This window comes from Lathamus discolor, chromosome 2, assembly GCF_037157495.1.
Source record: "Lathamus discolor isolate bLatDis1 chromosome 2, bLatDis1.hap1, whole genome shotgun sequence".
Lineage (NCBI taxonomy): Eukaryota > Metazoa > Chordata > Aves > Psittaciformes > Psittacidae > Lathamus > Lathamus discolor.
Window position 1 is genome coordinate 139,969,974 of NC_088885.1, and position 24,144 is coordinate 139,994,117.

The window sequence follows — 24,144 nt, forward strand, 5'->3', positions numbered from 1 at the left end:
AGCATTTCATTCACTTGAGGACTTACTTTTTTCACTGCTAATGGTGGCATTGTTCTGCTGTAAAATTACAAGATAAATGTGGGTTTTAGAGAAGACCCAACTTTTATAGCTCTGATGTGACTCTAACACTGTTTGATAGTTACTTAAATAAGTAAAGCTTCCAAGTAAGTGTGCTGTTTTCAAGAACTCTTCCAGTATAACCTGCTTCATCTGCCTGTCATACTTTTGGAAGTTTTGGAAAAGAGTCAGGGAGAACAGAAAAGGTTTTATAATGCAACAAGAATTACAATATCAATCCCACAGGAATTCATATAATTTATGTGTGCAAAAACTTGCCTGCGCTTAGCATGAATCGTTAATGTTAAAGCATGCTCATTTAGTGCGCATCAACGTAACAGTGGTGTATAAGGAATACCTGTAATAATAATTCAAATATCTTTAGAATAAAGCAAGACAAGAAGGTGTTAGTGTTGGTCAGTCAAAAACCTGGAGTCACAGGGTTCTGAATTCTACACCTGCTACTTTCAACACCTCCTTTGTAGTGCCAAGAGAATTATTTAACTGCTGGAATTTTAGGAGATACTTTTCATATTTAATACTTCATGGGAGTCTAGGATGTTTAATTTATAAATATTTGCAAAGGTCTTCATGATCCTGGGTTCATATATATATGCAGGTGAAAGACTTTTGCATTCTCTTTCACGGGAATTTAGGTTTGTCTTTAAATTTTAGGCCATGTAGCAGAGTAACTTAAATATCTTGGAAATATACAAGGATTTTGTGCTCAACCATTCACTTGCACTAAGGATGCCTTTTGTCATACTAGCTGCAAAATGCATCATATTACTAAGTACATTATTTCCTTATATACTGTCACCTACACAGCTGATATGTCCTCGCTGCAGTGATTTTTTTGTCTTGAGATAGGTCTTTCAGAAGTTTTTTTTCACTAATTTAAGAATTTAACATAATTTCTCAAATCTGTATTCATATACAAATATATATATTTTTGTGGATTTTACGTTGCAGTACTTATACGCAACTAATGCAAGGGGACGTTTATTGGATTCTGGTCAGTTGATATAATGCTGTATGAATAAGTGTTTTAAGAGTTCACAGCTGAGAAATTTGAACATTTTCTACTTAACTTTAGTTGGGAAACCTTTTGTATAATCACTGATGTCTAAATGCTGTCTCAATAATCACTTTTTTACTGGTTTTTCATTGATTAGCAAGGTACTTTAATCAGTATTTAATTTTGATTACATACGGATGATATCTAAACTGTTCTTGTGTTATATAGAAGAAAGATTGTTGCATATATTCACCTTTGATTGAAGCAAGTGGATATTGAAAGAACAGTTTAGGTCAGATTGAGAGCTATCTCAAATCTACTGGTGCTTCAGCTGAAGTGAAATGAACTTACTCAAAAGAAGACAAAAAATTATGTTTTTAATAGATAAAGGGTTTAATTGCAAGTCATCAGCTTTACTTGAATTCTGGGAGGTATAACAATTTCAAATTTGGAGTGATGGTTTAGTGATTTGATATGGTTTGTCTTCAGAAAATAATGTTAGCTCATTGTAATTGCCGTGACAATATGTGGGAAAAATTACACTGAAATCTTCGTAGTGCAACAGCGTGGAGATAAGATAGAAAATTGAGTTTATTATACAGACCTATTCACTGAGTTCCAGTGTGTTATTTCTATCTCTCGCCTATTTTTTTCTTTCTTCTGCTTCAGTTATCTCTGATGACAAGAAAATGTTGCAAAATAATAGAAAATCCTCATTAAATCATGTGTCACGCATCCCTCATGTAATGCAAAATTTAAACTATGGCAATGGAGTATAATATTTAATTATCTCCTTGTGCCTACATAACATGTTTCAGAAACTTTAATTTCTTTCCTGGTTACTTTATATGGGGATGAATTTAATTCTGTTGCATAACAAAAGCACTTTCTTCAAAGTTGAACGTATTTTCCTACTTGTATGACTGGCTAAATCCAAGTAATTTATTTTTCTTTCAGTTTTTCAAATGGTTTTGCACTAACAGCTATTGGTGGCTTTTTTCCATTCCAGAAAAGAATGCATTACCCTAAGTTACATAATCAAAACCACGAGAAGGTAACATGTTCTCAGCCTAATATATTAATTTCAGATTTTTATCAGCATTCTACTGGATTAGTCAATGTACTGAGCAGATCTAGAAAGAAAATTTTATGTTCTAATTTTTTGAGAAGTTTTGTACTTAATCACTTTTATGCAGGGTTTTTCTTAGGGTGTGCTTTAGCAAAGACTAAGCTGAATGCACTGAAAAAATACAGAAAAATGCTACAATGATTAATTTTAATGCACACAGTGATTTTCATGCACTTTATACTGATTACAAGTTGACTAATGCCAGCATGAAACTGATACAGTCATAGTATGGATCTTTGCATATTGATCATATGCCTGGACTTTGGCTGTACTCAAAACATGTCAGGAAGTCCAATTTAGAAGAACTTGTGAACTGGAAGAGGAGGTTTATGAAAGCAACTGTGAGGAAGAATACTGTCAACATCGCAACAGAAGTCTGTATTAACTCTGCAGTGAAAGCGTAGCCTCCATTTCACCTGATTATATTTTCTGTCTGTGATATAGTTTGTGCTGATTAGCTGTACTTTCTGCTGCAGGGCTGCTGCATCTTATTTGTGGTATTTAATCATGTATAATAAATAAGGCAGTTTGAATATTTAACCAGGGATTATACTACATTTACACAGGTATCCATGTATTATCATGGATTAATTATGGTTCCATAATTAATGTTAAAATGCTAAATCCTTTTTTTTTTTTTTCCCCCTTTGAAGCAGAAAATTTGTTACTTATATGAAGGAAAATTCTCAGGCATTCCTAGCATTCTCTCAGGAAAGCTGACGCTGAAGCATCTCTAATCCTGTAAAATAATATTTTAAGTATCATATTTGGTCGCATTTTTTCCAACTCTGTGAAAATGTTACATGGAATAAAGTACTAGTATAACCATTCTCAGTTTCTTCATGATCTGCTGTATGAGCTGCTAACTGAAGATGCTAAACCCACCAAACTAAACACTGCTTTCCATGAATCATTATTGATCTTGATTAGTCGATAGAGATTCTTTTTGATCTGGTTATTATATTATTTTAAGTCATATATATAGGAATAAGTTCTTAATTAAAAGATGATGACAGTATCTGCTGTTGTCCTCAGTAAATATCATACAATAAAATAGATATATATTTTGCTGTTATAAGCTCTTCCAGTATTTCTTCCAAGTGTCCTTATATTTGTTCTCTTAACCATCTTTCTATATATTGATCAGAATTTTGGCTTCTAGTGAACTAGCTGGTAAAAGAAGCATTATATTTAAACTCTTCGTAATGAACACATATTTATTATTTGTCACTCAGGAACTGAGCGCGAGGTAATATGGACTTTCAGAAAATACCAGTGAACTTTAGATAAACTTTACTTGTAGAGTGGAGAGTTAATGTTTTCCACATAAAGCCCACAGGTGCCTGTTGGGGCTGACCATGACTGGTGGGTTATCACCTAATTGAGAGGTTTTGAGCATAAACTTAAGTTTTGCCTAGTATTTTTAACTATTAAATAGAATGTGGTCTTGGAGACACAGATACTGGGATCACTGTGCATAATTCTGGCATTCTAGATTTCAGAAAATCCATAAAAATTGCTAAAAAAATCCACATGAGAATAGTGAAGAAGAATGGAAATATATCAGGGTTGGTTCAGTTAGTGTTGAAAGCAAACAAAGTACCGGCATATATATGTATTAAGTAATTAAACAGCAAGAAGGAAAATGATTTCTTTAGGAAGTTAAAAAAAAAGTCCTGAAGTGCGATATAATGAATAGAAGGTTTTGACTGAATGTCCATGCAAATATCCTAATTGACCATATTATAGTTCAAATCAAATAGGAAACTACATAAGCCTTAAAAAAAAAGCCAACTTCTGAAATTAGATTGAGAAAACTCTAGAAAATGTACTGTGGGGAAAGATTCTTCATTGTCATGGAAACAAACTGGATGGTAAATGTTTTCCATTTCTAGCTGTATTTTATTTCTGCTATTTAGTTCCAGGTAAAATTAGAAAAGGGAGGCATTTTTTTATTATTTTTACTGTCTGGCAATACCATATAGTATACTAACAGTTGAGATTTCAGTATGATCCCTGGAAGTTTATCTTTCTTTCAGATTATGTAGAAATTACTGTTTGCAATACATGAATACCTTACTAAAACTGATGGACTAAATCGCATTATTAACAGAGAGCAAATGCTACTGCTACTGTCTCTGTTTTCTGTATCATGTGAGTATCACTTCTATTACATTTTGCTAATTCTGCTGTCTTTCAGTCCAGTACAAAACCAGTGAAAGAACTGAAACTGAAATTAATTAATTTTATTTATCCTTTATCTAAAATGCCCTTTGATAAGAAAGATGTTTGGGCTGTGTTTGTATGGTACATTTTCCACAAGATTTTATAGAGTAAATAATTTGTTTGGAAGATTCTCTAAAGAATAGTATCACAGATAAAATATGTACTTCTTCCCATAGGTTAAAAATTAATTAGACCTAGCACCAATCTAGCAGCCTTTTTTCCAAAGAGGTAACGTCACCTGATCACGTGAGAAGTTTGTAAGTAAGATATCATCAGAAATTGTGTTTGCATAATTTCCCATTCTTTATTTAGTCTTTACAGGACTTAATTCAGAAGTCAAGTAACTATAAAAAGAAGTAGTAAAATTCCTCCGAAACAGAATGTATAGAATCTGAAGGAATTCATAATGTTGCATTTATCTGCAGTTTCTAAGTTTCAGCAGAAAGGTTTTACCCTTTGCATTGCTAAAATAGTTTACAGTCATATAAACTTTAAGTCAGTATGTTTACAAGCACATGAAATGGAGTTTGTATTAAGATTTCAAAATCTAGAAGGAATATTTCAAAAGCTAGGAGTGAGCTTCAGAGGCTGGTATCAGGCATCAAGAGCATTGTAGGCTGGAGAGAAGGACATGAGACTTTTGCCCAGCTCTGTCTCACCTAACTTCAGATACTGATCAAAGCATCATGGGCTCCCTGTGAAATCAGTGCAGAGACATAGACACTTCAGGGCAAAAACAAAACCAGGTAACATGTTTAGGCAGCTCCATTAATTTAAGTGTACTCCTGACCAGAAAAGGTGAGGTCATAGTAGCTTTGTCTTTTGAGGAGCTAGCAATTACAGAGAGATGTGACTGTAAAGTCTGTAATTACTATTCCCTGAATATTTTCTTGCTGGCTAGATCCCACCTTCATGCCCCTGGCTCACATTGCATGCCCAACATTTTACATGCTGAAGACAATTAGCCAGTTAATGGCAATTATAATGAATCTCAGAGTATTCTGAGAAAAGGAGTGTGAGACAAATATTAATTACTTCATAATAATATGACTAGTAGATGCACCCAGATTTTGAATCAGTTGTCTGAGTGAGGTCAGGGTATCCTTGTGTGATTTGTGTGGTTATTTTGGCATTGCTATATATGGGAATGTTTATAAATGATATAACTTACAAGGAAAGAAGAAGTTGCTAAAAATAAATATTTGTTTATAGCTTTAATTGATTAATTAATTAATTTCTTGATTTTTTTTTCCTTAGTCAAAGGCAGTTCCTTCTACTTAGATTGTAAGAAAATTCATGTGTAGAAATCATTTCTCAAATACTGTGATAAAGAAATGCTATAATTTTCTTTCCCTTAGTCGTTAAGATGTAGTGTCTACATAAAAAAAAAGTCTTATTCTCCCAATTAACTATGATGATTGTTGATAGGAAGAACAGTGCTGCTTAGAGAATAAAATGAAAAAAAAAGTAAAAATTAAATGAAAGAAATATATAAGATAAATGAAATTCAAATTACCACAGTCTGAGTCTGTGAAAACTAAAACTATGCATTGAAATGCAAAAAAAAATCTTATAAGCAGGGTTCCAAGCCTGTAGTAATATTTGCTTACCCTTGTATAGTTTGACAGCAGTGGAACTTTTCAGAAGGTAAATTTGCCAGATGATTCACTGAAAGCACAATTTAATGTGGTTTGCCAAAAATGAGCTCTATACTGTATAGTTTGCCATAGAAGCACCTTATTTCCAACTATACTAATTAACAATATACTGATCTCAGACTTACTTAGAGTTATTTTTTCAAATGCCTTCACTGTTTAATACCATTCAAGTTCCTGCACTGTACAAAGACACACGTACTGTGATCACTCAGAAACACAGCTTAGTTTTGAGACATACAGCTGCACCCTGGGATGTTTCATCCTCCTGTAGCGAAAGCATAAGGACCTCAAAGAAGGTGATTAGAGTGAGGGGCATGTAGGAAAAAAAAGGAAGTATTTTGAGTGTCAAATGTTCAAAATTGGATCACAAAGCCACCAAGCAGAACACTCCAGATAGTGGCCACTACTTCCTGGAGGCACCTAGGAGGTGTGGGATGCTCCAATCACAGATGAAATTGAATCTGTGGAAACAGGAGATGAATCATCAACTCGTAGAATGGTTTGGGCTGGAAGGGACCTTAAGGATCATCTAATTCCATCCCCCTTACCAAGGGCGGGGACACTTTCCACTAGACCAGGTTGCTCAAAGTCCCATCCAACTTGGTCTTAAACACTTCTAGGGATGGTACAGCCACAAGTTCTGAGGGCAACCTATGCCAGTGCCTCACTGCCCTTATAGTGAAGATTTTTTCTAATGAGGGAGTGAGAGTAGATTCAGAAAATGCCCAAATCACTCTTGCTCTCTATCTGCTATTCAAAGGAGCAAAAAGGAATCCAAAACCACCAGTGGAGTCTCCTTCTAGGTATTCTCACAGTTAGTGATGTTAGCAGAGAAGTTAAAAGATGCCTGTTAGACTTCCATCTACAATACTAGTACTTTCAGTTTTATCAGCAGCTTTTTTCCTGGCTTTAAACTCTTAGATGGTTGCTAAGACTCTGGCAAGAGCTACTAAAAAAAAATATGGAGTTACCTTGCTTCTATTTCCTCTGTCCAGTGGGTTAGTAGTCAAGACCAGGGGGGGTTAGTGGAGTGGAGGAAGGAATATTGGTCAGACAGTTGCTTCAATAACCCCTAGCTTTAGATTAGGCTTGAAAACCTAAAAAGTGGGGTTTATTGTCAGAGGCAGTATGCGAGAGGCAGGACTGATTCAAATACTTATGTTTAAAGGAAATAGTGATCTGAAATGCATTTTCAGACTGCAATCAAACGTATTTTTGGGTTCTGATGGAGTAATCTTCGAGATTTTTCCTGTATGCCAGAAGTAGCACAAGAGTGCATGCTGTTATTATCAGTTGCATATTAGTTGTCCATAGATGACAAGGTAGGCACTGGCAACAAAGACATATCACAAAAGCTTTTTGTTTACCCCCCCCCCCCCATATCTTCTATTTAAACTATTAGGAGCTTATTTGAAACTGTATCTTGACATTTTGTCTAAACCTCTCTGTGAAGATTTAATTGTAAATGTACAGTGAAAAATTATCTATGCGATTCTATTTTTAATTATTTATGGCTCAGTGTAAAAACTTATTTTACTATGTCATCCATAAATAGATGATTAATCATTACTTAATGCATAAGTAGATTATTATTGTATGAGCTTGCAGAGCACTACTGTATTTATTGTAGTCTTATACGGCACTGTAGCTTGAGGTGATCAAACCCTGGCAGAAATAATTGCATACAAGTCATGGAGGAGAATAATAAGGTAGATCATCTTCCAACACAATATACTGTGGGAAGTGGTTAAACGAAGTCCAGCTGGGCTCAGAACAGTGCAGTCAGTATAGTCAACCTGGTGGACAGGAAAATATGGGATAATGAAATTCAATGAAAGAGGCAGGGAAGAAGCAGGAGGCTCTTCCCTGTGACTTTGGCTTAGAAAAACCCTGTCTGTGGATATCATAAGTGAAGTGCAAAATATGTCACCTCAGTGCGTGTGATTTACTATTATTAAGGCTATTGTATTATTTTGGTTATTATGATTAAACCTTGTATGTGAAAAAAAGAGAAAAAACTGAGAAGGCTCAAGCAGGAGTGGAGGTGAGGTATAGTTTGGAGCAGGAATACAAGCATCTGAAAAATTAAATGGACTGGTAACATTTCTTGAATTGATCATGTGAGTGTTGCGATCCCAAAGTTGACTCATGGTAGTGATAAAATTGTAGAACAATTAGTTGGGTAGAAAAGAAATAAAGGTACAGTTAGAGTTACAGACCGGTGAGTTCCTAAGGGCTTGAGAAGTCAGTACCTTTTGGATTTTTTTTTTGTTGACTTTAGGCTTGTGTTTCATGACTTTGTCTTTCATTCAGACAAAATTCTGCCTTCCAGAGAGGGATGAACATAAATCAAGTGTGATCAGATCTGCCTGTGTGGGAGATAAGTGTGAAAAACATCAGTAAGATCATTAACTGTATCCAGGTTTAGGTTCAGGTCTTCCAAAGGGATTTTTACTCCTGGGAAGAGCTTAAGAAATTACTATGGCTACCTTCAAGATCAAGAGTTAAAAAATGTGGGATATTTAAAGAAGGTGCAGTGTTTACTTGATAATGGTTGTTAGGTGCCTGCTCCCTAAAAAGTTTTCTTAGATGCGACAAAATCCATTTGGTGAAAGGAAAGCAATGTTTCAGACTATAAAAGGGCAGAAGTTTTATTCTAGAATTGGGGAATTTTGCATCAGAAGACTAAATCACAATTGAATATTTTTCAGAAGCTTATTTTTCAACTCGACGCAGTTTATGGTCTTGATGTAAGAAATCTTCTGGTATTTTTAATCGGGGAGACCATACAGGTAAGAATAATTTCTTTAGAATTCAGTGTATGGACTAACTAAAGTCCAAGTGGAGGATAAACATCTATAAAGCAAGCCGTATCGTCAAAGATCTGAGACAAAGGAGATAAGGAAAGTTGTAATAAAAGTAAGGGAGTGTCCAGTTGGTGATAAAACTACATTGTATAGGAAGAGAGTGTAAATGTGCACGGAAGTAATGTGGTCTGTTCATGGACACACAACAGGTTAAAGCTGTGACTGTGTCAGGCATCAGGGTCACTTGCTAGATCTTTTTTCTCCCAGATATTGCCACATGAAATTGCCTTTATGTTTAGTTCTTTGAACATAATATTCTTCCAATTTTATTACGTTATCTATATAGAACAAGTATGCCTCTATTAGCAATAACATGAAAAAAGCAGCGATATTAATTGGGCACAAGCAGACGAGCATTATTTCACTTCTGAGGCAGGCTTTCTGAATTAAATTTAACCATCCATCTTGCTAATAAAATATTATGCACAATGATGTTATTTATTTCCTTAGACATTACACTTATATTATGTTCTTCTTTTCCAATGAACCAGATTACTCAGTTTCAGAAAATTTTTCTTTTGATATCCAATAGTATTGCTTTTTGCGGCTGTAGTCAGTCCAGATGGGATATTTTAATTGAAGCAAATTTTCCATAGCAGGCATTTCAAGTAATATTGATTTTAGCAAAATTTGTTTTAAGGCTTAGCTATCTTACCTGAGAATATAATTTTAAATCTATTTCATTACTTAAATAGGTAATACTGCATGTTTTGTGTTGTATGCGTTGCATGCCTTATGTTCAATTTTAGCCAATGTCCAAATGAGTGGAGGGTGGGTATGATTTCTGTGCATTTTAAGAAGCTTGCCCAGATGTGGGTAATGCTGATTCACCGCTCCAGACACAGGCAGTACTTTTCTGTGGCCCTCATCAAGATATATGTGATGATTCTCATCAATTTATCTATGCTTATCAATTAATCTCATGAATGCCAAGAAAAAATGGATTAGTGGCGTATATAATCTATATTGTTAAGAAAATATTCATATTTCATCAACACTTTTCATTGCAATCCACTGAAATCTTTCAAAATCATTCAGATTCTAAGAGTGTTGTTAAAGGAGCACACCTCACCATTTAGTTTCCATTTCCATGTATTATATCATAGAATCATAGAATCAGGAAAGTTTGGATTGGAAGGGACCTTCAAAAGTCATCTAGTCCAACTCCCCTGCAATGAGCAGGGACATCTCCAGCTGTATCAGCTTGCCCAGAACCACATCCAGCCTGGCCTTGAATGTCTCCAGGGATGATGCATCCACCACCTCTCTGGGCAGCCTGTGCCAGTATTTTACCACCCTCACTGTAAAAAATTTCTTCCTCGTGCCCAGCCTGAATCTCCTTTTAGTTTAAACCCATCACCCTTCCTCATATGCAATAGGCCGTGCTCAGAAGTCTCTCCTGATGTTTCTTATAGACCCCTTTTAAGATCTGAAAGGCTGACATAAGGTCTCTCCAGAGCCTTCTCTTCTTCAGGGTGAACAACCCCAACTCTCTCAGTCTTTCCTCATGGGAGAGGTGCTCCATCACTCTGATTATTTTTGTGGCCTCCTCTGGACCTTCTCCAACAGATCCATGCCTGTCCTGTGCTGAGGAATCCAGAGCTGGGTACAATATTCCAGGTAGGGTCTCACGAGAACAGAGTAGAGAGGCAAAATCACCTCCCTCAGTCTGCTGGCCATGCTTCTTCGGATGCAGCCCAAGATGCGACTGGCCTTCTGGTCTGCAAGTGCACATTGCCAGCTCATATCTAATCTTTCATCCATCAGTACTCCCAAATCCTTCTCCTCAGGGTTATTCTCAATCCCTTCATTCTCCAGCCTGTATTGGTACTGGGGTTTGCCCCGACCCAGGTGCAGGACCTTGCACTTAGCTTTGTAGACCTTGTTACTCTTTTTCCTAAATGAAGAAGGTATTTATTGGGAAATTTATTTCCCATTTGATAAGTGTACAGACTGTATCAATCAAGTCTTTGTTAAGAGACATGTTCCCAGTGGTTGAACCACACCTTTCTGTACTTCCTGGAATTCAGTCATTAGACCTGTACATGATCTTCAGAGGCAGTTGCAATATAAGTTTATAGCAGTAATGGAGGTAGTGCAGCTTCTGTAATGCATTCCATTTCCTCAGTTCCTTACCTATACATTCAAAGATTATATTCACCCTTTTTCTCAGGTTCTTTAAAGTTGAAGTGACCACTTCTCAGTGTGGGGTCTTCCATCCTAATGATATGGCATACCTGTTTTTTCCTAACTGTTGAGTTTTATATTTAGCTGTGCTCCATCATGATTTTTGAAGTTATCCTGTTACTTTAGTCATTCAGTCAGTGTCATCCTGACAAGTTCATGCTTACTTGGGAGATATGTAAAGATCAATGTGTAAATAACTATTGACACACCAACAGTGCTTCAGGATCTTGAAAATCACTGTTAACACATCAATTTGCTTTCTGTGTAGCCCTTTTGAAGCTAGTGGGTACAAACTTAGACACTCTTTTGTCATTTAAAAATGTAAACCAGTCATTACTAAAATTAGATATTTCCTTAGTTACTGATGGAATGGGAAATATTTATGATCATCACAACCTAAGATCAATATATCATCTGGCTGCCTTCCAATCCACAGGAAAGCAGTATTTACTGAGCATTTCTGTCAACTGAAAATTTTCAGTTTCATAACAAACTCATATAATTGTTAGAATTCCTGTGTTTTTAATATGCTTGCATAAATACTTGATGCATTTTTTGTTCTCATCTTATCTGACAAGGGGGTTTCCTTATATATTTTTGGTTCTGTTACTAGATTTCTGTTAACTTCTAGTTTTATGTTAATTATTCTCAGCTTCCTCTCTTTTCCACTTGTTATATATGTGTAACTGATTTCACTTACTGCTGAAGTAAAGGATAGCTGCTAAAATGTTCTGAAGAATACTCAATCAGAATTGTCACTTTTTATTTCATATTTCTTCTCTCTCACTTGATTTGAATCCTGATTTGGAATTGATTTCAGCACTGGAGCACAGCTTACTTTCAAATCCATTGTTTGTATATCAGACACTTGGACTTGACTATGAATCATATAAGAAATAGAAAATAATTGTGATCATTTGTACCTAGGATATTACTGAGTTTTAGTTCCTCATCCTCTGAAGATGATGCCTGTATAGATTGTCTTGTGTTGATGAAATCAGTCTTGTTAGATGTCCTGGGTTTACCAGGAGCCGTTTTGCTCCTTCTTAGTAACTGCTGCAAGCTCCGTGTTTTGACTTCCAGCCTGGGCAGAGAGCTCATAACACTGATTGTTTTTAATTGTTGTTAAGTAATATTTATTCTGGCCAAGGACTTTGTGAGTCTCATGCTCTGCTGGGGACGAGGGGAGGCCGGGAGGAAGCAGAGACAGGACACCTGACCCAGACTGACCAAAGAGGTATTCCATACCACAGCACGTCATGCCCAGGAGGTAACGGAGAGTTACCAGGAAGGGCTAGTTGACTGCAGGGTTGGACGAGGTATTAGTCGGTACTCGGCTGGGGGGAGTGGGGCGAGTTATCTGTCGGATGGTGCTGAGGTGTTGTATTCTCTTCCCTTGTTATTTCCTTTAGCATTATTATTATTGGTGGTAGCAGTACTGGTTTGTGTTATACCTTAGTTACTAAACTGTTCTTATCTCAACCCATGGGAGTTGCATTCTTTTCAATTCTCCTCTCTGTCCCTCCAGGAGCAGGGGGAGGGCAAGAAGGGGGGGGGAGTGAGTGAACGAGGTTTGTGGTTGGGTTTAAACCATGACATTAGATATCCTCTGTCTTCTAAAAAATGCTAGAGATGTTTTGGCATTGATAGCCTAGGAGTTTAATTACATGTGGCATATATGCTTATATTAATGTCTCCCCATTATGAAAAAGCTTTTCGTTTGTTACCCTATAGATAAATTCTAATGAATTTGTCATTTACTTATTAGTGTGACTAGATGCTTGGTAGCTAGTCTGATGCTCAACAACCATAATCTGGAAGTGGTACACCTGATATATCCTCTGTCACATAACACAGATTATGTGCACACTAGGTAATGCTCATGGGTGGCTGGGAAATTATAGCAAGCTTGCAGTCTGTCTTTTGGTTTTATATGTTAAAACATTGATTTAAAAACATTTGAGATAATTTCACTTGAAGTCCTTCAGTGAACAAAAGGTAAGTGAAGGAACTAAAGGGAACTAATTTAGTAAAGTGTATTATCTGACCCCCATTTAGTGACATGAGTTGTATGAAGAAATTAGCCTTTTTAGATATGGTACATTTATGTTCTGAATCCACACCTAGACAAAAGTTCACTTCCAAAATGTCATCAGTAATGTCTTCAACAATAGTAATTAGTTCTCAGTGTTCTGAAATTATCCATAACCTGCAAAGGCGTTGCGTGGCAGCATCATTAATTCTGTTAAGTGATGTTACCAGTAGTGGGAGCCCAAAAGGCAATAATTGTGCCTTGTATGTTGGCTTTAGAAGGCAGGATGGCGTCCAGCAATGTATTTATTTCTTGCAGATTTTTTGTTTCTACCAAAAGCATCATCAAAGACCATATCTATCCATTGGAGTCTTTTATAATTCTCTCTATTGACACATTTGTTTGTCTTGCTGTTTGGTCTGATTAGCCATTAAAACTAGTACGACCTGTAGTTTTGCTCCATTCGAGCTAGTAAGACGTGGTTATATTCTTGGGCAGTTTTCTTGACATTTTGGATAATGTCTGACAGTTTAGAGACTTTTAAAAGATCTTGCCTATGCTTTTTAACTAGTGAGAAAACCAGCCCCTTCTTCAAAATTAAACTCGATGGATTAAAATACAGTTGCAAGCAGCATTTGAATCTTCAAAGCTTTGTTCCTTTGTGCAATTGCTCAAAGCTGCCGCCTTATAGCCATAATAGTATCTGTCAGATATTTTGCAAGGTTCCTAGAGGTTTGCCACTTGCTCACTGCAGGACATATAGCTGAAGTGTCCCTTTGGTCACTTTCTTACTTTCTTCCCCCGTATTTGCACACTTTCAAGTCAAACAGCTTATTTTTCTTTCTGTCCATTTCCTTTAGGCTGCTGCCTACTCAGGAAAACAAACAAACAAAACCCCAACAAAGCAACAACCCACCAACCTTTCAATGGCCTTAATGTGAAAATGAATCCTTTTCTGATAGAGAGAGAACAAAGACTTTTTAAAACTAAAATACAATGTTTGTACCCTATGGGGAAAAGTGCAAACCATTTAAATGTTTTCCAAATTATCAACATCATGTAATAAAACTTACTAGAACATGTGAATTCTTAATATATGGAGAGCTCAGCCAAGCAGGGTTATGGTCATATTTATTTGAGGCACATTGAATGTTGCAGTCTATAGAACAGTTCTTTGTAGCTGAATTCATCCATTTACTAAATATACTTACTCTGACTTAATTTCTGATTTCAGGGAAAGCTATGTTACAGCCTGTTCAAGATGAGAATCCTGTGGCTTTTCTTGGATGTGCTGTGCTGCTAATTAATGTCTTACTTTCAGAAATGTATAGAGGTTCTCAAAGGAGATCATAGATAAAAGGTACTAGAATTGAATCCAGGCCCTTACATTGCATTTAAGGATGTGAGTAAATACTTCTGAGAGGTTTACAAAATGCTGTTTACTACAGAGCACTGTGGGATTTTGTTTGTTTGGTTTGGTTTTAGGTTTTTTTTTTTTTTGTTCTTTTTTTTTTTTTTTACACTCAAGAAAACGAGACAGGGTGAGATTTCAGGGAAAGGGAAGGATTAACCAAGAGCTTTACCAGTATCTTATCTTTTTGTAAAAGGAGTAACACCTACAGGTAAGAAAGCCAAATGACCATACTTTATACTCCAGAGAAAGCAAAAAATAAGTCTCTGAGAATCTGACATAGCTAAAATTCATTCTTGACCTTAATTGCATCAGTTAGTTTCTTCATGAAAAAGTAAGGAAGATGCAACAATAAGACAGCTGAGATTTTTTTCTTTTTATGCCATCTAAAGCATGCTTGTTCTCCTCTCAAAAATGTGTTAGATAGAGCCAAATTCTCACATATCAGGAAAACTGAAGTCTAGGAAACCTAATATCAGATCATGCTTCTGGAAAAACAAGAATGTTTGTGTGGGCACTGAAAGTCACAAAGCGCAGGTCTTATTTAATAAGATGGTGGAACAAGCAGGATCCAAATCTTGTTTTCAACATTTCCTTGTGTAATAGTTAATCAGACTTCTGCATGCTCATATCTCAAGCTTATATTTCTGTGTCATGGTCAGATGACAACTTGTTTAAAATTGCTGTTTCCAGTGTAAAACAATGTAGGTTTCATGCCTCTGCTACCTTTTGGAACACAGTTCCAGAGAAGTACTTCACAGATGATTAGGTAACTGCAGTTTTCAGTCTTACTTTATTCATGACTCATTTGTATTTATCTCATCTTATTACATCATTATCTTTTAGTTTAAGTTGTTATTTTCTCTCCATGTTTATCTCTAATTACATATATAAGGTCAATATTCCTTCTTGGCTTTAATTTTGCATAGCTAGATAAGCCAAACTATCTTAGTATTACTTTTCAGTAAAAGTCTCAATTTTCCTAGTCATTGCAGTAGGTTTTCTATGTGATTTGCTTCAAGGTAAGTGACCAGAAGTGTACCAGGTAGTCTAAAAAAAAGTCTTACAGTGTCACCTACAGTGATGCCAATACTTTGTTCTGTTGCTGACAGTAAGTTTTTGATTAGTCCTAGAATCATGATTGCCTTTTTTGCTGTGTCACACCTTTGCTTTGTGGTACAGTCATGCTGTGATTAGCCACTGTGTTTGTCCTGGATTTGATTTAGAAACACCTCCCTCACCTCTAATGTGTTAAGTCAGGGGCTGCCTATTTTGCAGCAGAAATTTTTGCTTTTGAACAAGATTTTTTTTTTTTTTAATATTAATTTTTCCCGTTTCTGTTACTGTGTTTGGCTCTGTATGTCTGGAAACTCTCAGATGAATGTGAATGGTTCTGGGCAGCACATTTCTGTGCTTAACTTCTGCTATACACTATATAATTTTATAAAACAACAGTTGCACGGCCAACTTTTAGGAGGAAGACAAACCAAAAATGTACTGATGTATGTTTCCATTTCAGAATCGTTAGAATTTGAGTTTTCTATTTCTTCTCTGTAAGTGAAAGGACTAGAAACTTGTCTTATTAAAAAAAAAAAAAAAAGGAATTTTATTTTAAATGAGAAAGATGAGATTCTTTTTTTCTTTTTTTTTTCTTCATGTATATATAATGTAAGTAATATTCATCTTGCATGAATGTTCATAAGAAGTGATTACTCCATCAGTTCATGGAGGGTAAAGCATGGTCAAGTACACAGAACACACCATATGCTACTTTAGCGGCAAAAAGATTTACTGTATTTCCCATTGGAAAACAAACATATTATTTAGAGAAAACAGAACAAGTGTTTTGGCTATATAGTTGCCACTTATAACTCTGCACCTAGTGTAATGATGTGTAACAGTAATGTAAAAGTCTGGTTCCTTGTGCCTGTTGAAGCAGCCCCTTTGTATTTTCTTTTCCCTCCCTATTCACTTTTTCATCATGTAAGCAAGGCCATACAGGTCAGAGAGTTGAGTACCTCAGTGTCCTATCTCTGACAGTGATGAGCAACAGAGGTTTAGGGAGGAATATGAATGGCAGTGAAAATGTAGAAGATCTTAGCTGCCAAGAAATAGAAGTTCAGGGACTTCTAATGGCTCTAGTGGCACTGTCCTCCCATTTTTAAACGACTGACTTAATCCAGTTAGTGTTTTTCTGCTACTGCAACATGTGAATTGAGTCATTTGTAGAAGAAAAGTGTTTCCTTTTAATTTGTATTAAATTTGTATACTCTGACAATTTTATCAGGTACAGGCAGTTTTGTGAGATACAGTGAGTAGTTTTTTTCTGTTTATATTTTCATACCTGACTTTATGAACTGAACTATTTTTTCATCAGCCTTCCCTGTTTCTTTTCAGTGTTTCAAAGGATTATTTCTATTCCTTTGAGCATTATTGACCACTAAGCTGATATTTCACAAAACTGTCCACAGTGCCTTTGGTTTTGGGGTAGATAAAAGCTAGTTTATGGTCTTCTACAAGTCAGGTTAGATTTTTTCTTCCCTTTTATGTTTTTTAACATTAAATATTATCTGTCCACTTATTTTGCAATCATTACTGTAAAAACTACTTCATTTTTTAGCAGTTTTCATTTTATCCTGAACAGCTGTGAAAACTGTCATACCAGTATTCGAGTCTGTTTAGAAGTCATCTATAAATATACTTAATATTATCAGCACACAACTTTTGGGCCCATGGAAGAGAAACAGGAAGCTTGGAACTCAGGCATGTGTTTTTGCAGTTCCACAGCCATTAATACCCATCCAAACTTTCCAAATTCACATGATGGGTTAGTTCGTCATAAGTTACAGAATGCGTATTCTAATCTATCTAATGCATTATCTAATACACATTTTGCTGAAAGAGCAATCTTTCACTGATACTGCTTGTATCTTGAATGCAGGCCTTTTCTGTTGCCTTAAAGCCCCTTTTTCTTGAGTGCTGTGTCTGTCTGGTAATCTTCCCCCCACCCTACAACCACTGACTCTAAGGACTGTATAAACCCAGAGTCTTTTTAATGTGTAATATGATGGAAGGAGAGAGAAAGAGAAGGACAGTTTTCCTTTAAGTGCTTCCTTCTTCCTTCAAATGTGGTCACTAGATACTTAGTCCCTAGTAGTATAAATGCTTCTTTGAGGCTGATTGTGCTTAGTACTGTATGTATTCAAACACTTTTGCCTATTTTAATATCCTAATTAAGCTTCTACTGAGATCACTAGAAAGTCTCCCACTGACTTCAGTAGGACATGGCTCAGACCCTGTTGTTAATTCTGTCAATTACCTTTCTCCAGCTTTATTCACTGGTTTGGTGATTTCATATATCCAAAAAGAATCCCAACTTAATTTGCTGGAATTAATTTGATGTATCTTGGGTTTGAACAGCTTTAAAAGTTAATAAAAATATGTAGGGGGGTGAGATAGGTAGGATGTGTAGTATGAATCTTCAAAGCTATGGTGTGTAAACCTGCCGAATCCCATCTCCATACAGCTTCAATTTATAGTGAAATAAAAATTTTAAAGGAAGTGATCTATAAATCTGTATGGGGCCCTAAAACCAATTGTTATTTTGAAAATAGGAAGAAGGAATATTGCTTAGCAAACTACTCTATTTGACAAAATTGCATAAGAGGATAAAGAGGATACATAGTTTACTGTGCTCTACAGAAGAGTACTCTCTTCAAATTGCATTGTATTGAAGAGAGATGGAATGACATAATACAGTAGATTAGGATAAATGGTAATTTTCAGGATGGAAGATGAGTAACACATGGATTTGTGTAATCTGATCGTATGCTACATTTTTATTGAAGTATCTAAAGATTCCAGTAATTAAATACTTTGATGATGCTGAATGACAGTTGTTGTTAAAAACGGTGAGTGGTAGAAAGATGCCAACATGATGAAATGAATATGATGAAGTATGGCTTTAAATATGCAAGTTACTATTTCTGTGCAGAAAGATAATGAAGTGCATGCTGAATTTTGAATATGCGAGTTATCGATTAGCTTGCTTAGAACGCATGTTGTCTTTGACAACTGAAGGATTTTTTTGGCCATTCTTACTGTCTCATATCCTGGCTCACACATTCCCACCTTTTTACCATTACATTTTACCATCCCTTTGGGCAGATGTCTTGCGAGTAATCATTTGTAGCTCCTTCAAGTCAGGCAGGCATGTTGGATGACTTCTTATGGCGTTTTAGATACTGAATGCATTTGAGTCAAACTGAAAGCATAGATAGATACTGGGGACCCTGTGCTATCCGTGCTCCCATTAGGGGGTCTTCTGGGCCACAGCTTTGTGTTTTATTATTTGGTATTAGTATTTGATTATGGTAAAGAGAGCATCTGTTAATAGATTGGAGCTAATGTGTTAGTTCACTTCTGCATTACTGGACTTCTATTTCTTACAGTGAAACTACACTATGAAAGAAAGAGAATTGGTTTACACTGTTCTTCCTCATACATCTTGCAGAAGTTACTAAAAATCTATGCCCTAAATTTTGATTTTTTTGGTTGTGTAAGGACAATTTGTTAGCTCTGCTTCTTTGAAGTATACATAGACTTTTTTGTTTGTTTGTTTAAGCTTAAACCAGAAAAAGTTTGGTTTAGAGATACACCCAATTACAAATAGAATTTTTACTAGTTGTTCAGACTTCTATTTTTGCATTTATGCCTTTAAACACCTACACCAACTGTTTTTGAAGGCCACGTAATTAGCTCCCATAGGCAGCTTGAGCTTTTGTTTGAAGTTTCATTTAGGAGAAAATCCCTTGTGCTTTAGGTATCTCTTACCTTCTCCTGCTACTTGTCTTTTTTTTTTTTTCTTTGACTAATGACAGACTCCTGATACTTTTACCTCTTAAGCAAATGTGGTGAAGTGGTCACTGCTTGATGAAGAATGATCTCTAGGAAGTGAATTTTTAAATGAGATCACACTGTAAATTAAACAGGTCATCATTTTTCTGCTTGGTAAGGTATTCGTGTATGTGGATATTCCTACACATAAAAACGTTGTCTTTTGTCTCTTACATTTTTTGGTTGTGGTATGGTTTTTTTTTCTTGACAAGACCCAGTAAGAAGGATAAAAGACATTAAGCATAATTTGTGAAGACATTTCACTTTGCTCGCATTCTTTTTGAATTGCTGAATGGTTGAATAGGCTTTTTATCTGAGGCACAAGTATGTTAAACGACAGTATTCATATAATATAATGTAGAATGTAGCAAAGTATGATATAGTGCACCGTATAATAATTCCATTACCAAAAAAGTACGGGTTTTTCCTTAACAGGAGGAAAAGGAATTTTTAATCAAGCTTTTACTGTTTGTCTTTTTTTTGTGTTTTTCTTCCCCCTGTAAATAGCTTTACAGTGAATTAACACTCTTAGTAACTTGAAAGTACAAAATGTAGATGCTAAAATTTCAGTTGAAGCTGATGTTATTTTGAGATGAATAGCTGACTAAGGTTGCAGTCAGCTGTGAAAGCACAGTTGAGAACGCTGAGAATGATCAGAATACAAACTATTTCAGATGCCATTGTACTGTAACTAGAAGTTTTTCCTATTTTGGATTGACTGGGTTATTTGAACAGCTAAGCTGGATATACTGTATTTAAACTGGACTGAACTTTATTAAAACATGTTTTCATCTCTGAAGAAATTGGAATTTTATTACAGGAATATTCATGTAACATATTTGAAATTCAACTTTGGATCATGTACCTGTTCCCAGTAAATGACTTCTGGACCAGTGTAGATGCTGCAACTGTTACTAAAAGTTTAGCCTTTATTTGTCTTTAAAGAATGTTTTGATCTTAAAATATTCCTATTCCTTTTTTTATGTCCTGTTAAGAGCCTTTACTTTGCAACAGTTTTATTGAATTTTGACATTTGTTTGGTTTGGATTGGGTTAGGTTTTTGTTGTTGTTGTTTTTTTTTCCCCTGGCTGTAAGTATATATCATTCCATCTTCCATAGCTTTTTATTACAAAATTAAAAAATATGTTTTTCTGATTTTAGCATTAAAAATAGACTATTATGGAGTTTTAGTTTTCATTTTGGCTTTACATTCCCACAAAAATGAGGATTGTGTTTGAAGCATAATACTGTTTGTTTACTGTGAAAGTCTACAGGCAAATGATGTTGGCATAAGCTTTCATGGAGGATGAGGAATGGAAATATTACTTAAGCTGTTTGCCTGGTTTCTGAGTATTTGCCTTTCTAATCCTTATACCTGGTGGGTCTAAAAAGTAGCTGCTTACATAACTTCCCATTTTTCTCTTTCAAAAGCCAAGCAAATACTTATATTTGGATTCTAAGGCCTATGTAAGAATGCAGATATAATTTTTCAGGTAAGTAATTTTGGGACTATAGTACCATAGTTTCCTACCATGAAAGTGTGTGGAAATTAGGGAAGAAGGGGAGCATTCTAATTGAAGGTTGATAGGTAAGTGAAAGTTTAAAAGTTGAAAACCTTTCATCAAAGTGATTTGGCTTGGTGCACATTAAGTGACAACAAAATAGGACTTTCTTCTGAGCAGCATCACACATAGGAAATGTGTAAATGATTTGCATTTGTTTTCCTCAGAAGTTTTCAAGATATCTCCTCTTACTAAATAACCTGACTAAAGAGAAAAAAAATGACTGAAGATCCTTATTAAGGAGGAGATGTAGCAGATCAGATAAGGGGCAACATCTAATCTTTGATACAGCTGAGACTGTTATTGGATATAATCTCAGTTAATAAAAAATATAATTGGTAATACAAAAATGGTTCCTTAATGACCATGTGACTTCCAAGTGTCTACTTAAGCTTTGCCTGCTTAGGGGACATGCATTTCTTGACTCACCAGCTGAGAACCTCTTAGTCAGGAAGTGCAGAAGTTGAGATCTCATAATAAAGCAATACACATTCTATTGAAAGGGAATTAACTCACACAAGAACCCCTTCTTCTCTCCTGCAGTGTTTAACCATGTGTATTTAACACAGGCCTGCATTTTGACCTTGTGAACATGAGCCAGTCGGGCTGTCAGCTCACATTAATGCTTGTACTCAGTAAGATTTCACAATGAAGGCATTCAATTTCTGGAACAGACTGTTAAGGAATGGGGTTTTCAAGACTGACTGCAAAAGATACCCACTCAAATCATCAGGTAATGAGTGGTGCTTGAATGTCTCTGAAAAATAATTAGTTTATATTTCACTATCAGTTAAGAAAATTGTTATGCTTGATAGCGTTTAAATAGAGCTTTTGTAAATTGGCTGGAAGTGTTCTGTTGCGAGTGGCTATTGTATTTGGGATAATAATATAGTACTTCAGCATACTATTTAAAAACAGATATTGGCAGGCAAATCTCACATTACCTAAAATCATTGACTTTTAAGGTTTATTCCTTTATTTTGCTTTGGCAGATCAGTTTAAAACAGGAAGCAAAAGTGTCTTCTGTTTAGCAAAAATCTAGACTTTCCCATAAAACTTTCATGCAGCGGGCTTCATTTAATTCTGTGTGAAGTGGTATCAATATATTGCCACAATATTACAGATTGTTTCATGAGGCACTGGTATATCTTAGAAATACATGTTTTTCTCAGCATTTAAGGTTACGTGCACTCACAGAACAGAAGAACAATTGTATCCTGAGCTGCATCAAAAAAAGTGTGGTTGAGAGAGGTGATTCTGCACCTCTGCTCTGCTGTCACGAGACACAACCCCCCCCGACCTTGAGTACTGCATTCAGCTCTGTAGTCCTCAATACAATAAATATATGGACCTGTTAGAGCAGGTGCAGAGGAAGACAAGAAAGATGATCACAGGGCTGGAGCACCTTCCCTATCAAGACAGGCTGAGAGAGTTGAGGTTATTTAGTCTAAGTAAGAGAAGGCTCTGGGAAGACCATACAGCAGTCTTCCAGCAGTTAGGGGAGGGCGTACAGGAAAGATGGGGAAGGACTTTTTATTAGGGGATGTAGTCATAATGGGGGGTAATGGTATTAAAGTGAAAGGGAGTAGATTTAAATTAGATATTATGGAGAAATACTTTAATGTGGGGTTGGTGAGACACTAGAACAGGTTTCCCAAAGAAGCTGTGGCTGCCCCACCCCTGGAAGTGTTCAAGGCCGGTTTGGATGGGGCTTTGATAAACCTGGTCTAGTGGAAAGTGTCCCTGCCTGTGTCAGGGGGGTTGGAACTAGATGGGCTTTAAGGTTCCTTTGAACCCAAACCATTCTATGACTTATGATTCACTATGACATCATTTAAAGCTCTGTAGCATATACAGAATACTAATTTTGACTAAATTAAATATCATAATTCTTATAATTGTAGGCAGAGCCTTGGGATATTTGTAATTCAAGGTTGGAAACTGAAAAAAATCAGTGAATAATGCAAAATAATTTTATTAAATATCAACTCAGAAATCAGAACCCTCCAGGAGCACTTAAACAATTACCAGTTTCCTTTCAGTTTACCAAATATCTTTAGGCTTAGGGCCATTTTTTCCAGTAAAACTTTATGAATGTTTGATAAAAAGATGTAACAGTGTATTTGCCTGCTCAAAAGTCATGAAGCCTTGTTAATATGGACTAAAAAGATATATTTTAAGTGTAAAAATATTTACTCAATTTACCTTTATATTTATATAATGGTTATATAACAACTTTTTATTAGATCCTGATTAGTGTTTCCTGATATACAAATTATTCTATGAAGCCACTTATTAAAATAAATTCAAAGCTCTCTGAGCTCTTTTGAAAATATTCTTTGAAACTGTTTTGGAAAACAAGCCAAAACCAGCTGTGGCATTAGCAAGGAAAAAGGCCTTGCTTTCAGATCCTGCTTTAAACCTGGCAAGGTCCGAGTCAATCCTCTTGTCTGCAAGTTCATATTGGACATTTGGAGGGCAATGTTGTCATCCTGGCTGTCAGTTATTCAGAGAGAGAAAAACGAACATTCGTGCCAGATGGTCTCATACTTTTTATCAGATATGTAACAGTGATAGACAGCATGTGAGTTAGGCAGCAAGAGAAATGAGATGGAGGAAAGAAATATAGATGTCAGATACTTTAAGTCTTTCTTTCAAAATATGGAATAGATGCCAGTGTAGGGGGGGGTTTCTTTGTGTTTGGGGAAGCAACGTACATGTTAATTCCAGCTTTTATAGTGTACAAAGAACTTTAGTTCTTGTTGTAAAAAAGAGATTTTATGGTTTTCTAAGATGCCAGTTAATCTTGAAGGATTTAAGAGAAATGTTAAAGATGAGCCACATAGCATTTTTATGTCATCAGTATGCTCAGACTAGCATACTGACATACATTTGTTAGCTTGAGGACTTTTTATGTTTTGAAATGCCAGCTTTCCAGAGTTATTACACATCCAATACTGAGACTATAATTTGGAAAATTAAATACACTGATTTTGAAAAGTTTCATGATTAACTTTTTTTTTTTTTTTAAATAATTCTGTATCCTGTTTTGGTGCTCTGCCAAGTCTTCCAGCTACCGGAACAACTGCCTCAGTGTTTTA

General features: G+C 35.7%; 1 protein-coding gene across 29 annotated transcripts in view; it reads left to right on the plus strand.

Moving 5' to 3' along the window:
* Positions 1 to 24,144, plus strand: part of RIMS2 (regulating synaptic membrane exocytosis 2) — a 452,506-nt gene that overhangs the window by 145,985 nt on the left and 282,377 nt on the right. Inside the window, exon 4 of one of the 29 annotated variants that reach the window (XM_065668775.1) lies at positions 10,168 to 10,192. The exons of the other annotated variants lie outside the window; for them this stretch is intronic. Coding sequence (XP_065524847.1) covers positions 10,168 to 10,192 — 25 coding nt within the window. The remainder of the gene's footprint in view (positions 1 to 10,167; positions 10,193 to 24,144) is intronic. 29 annotated transcript variants of the gene reach the window in all.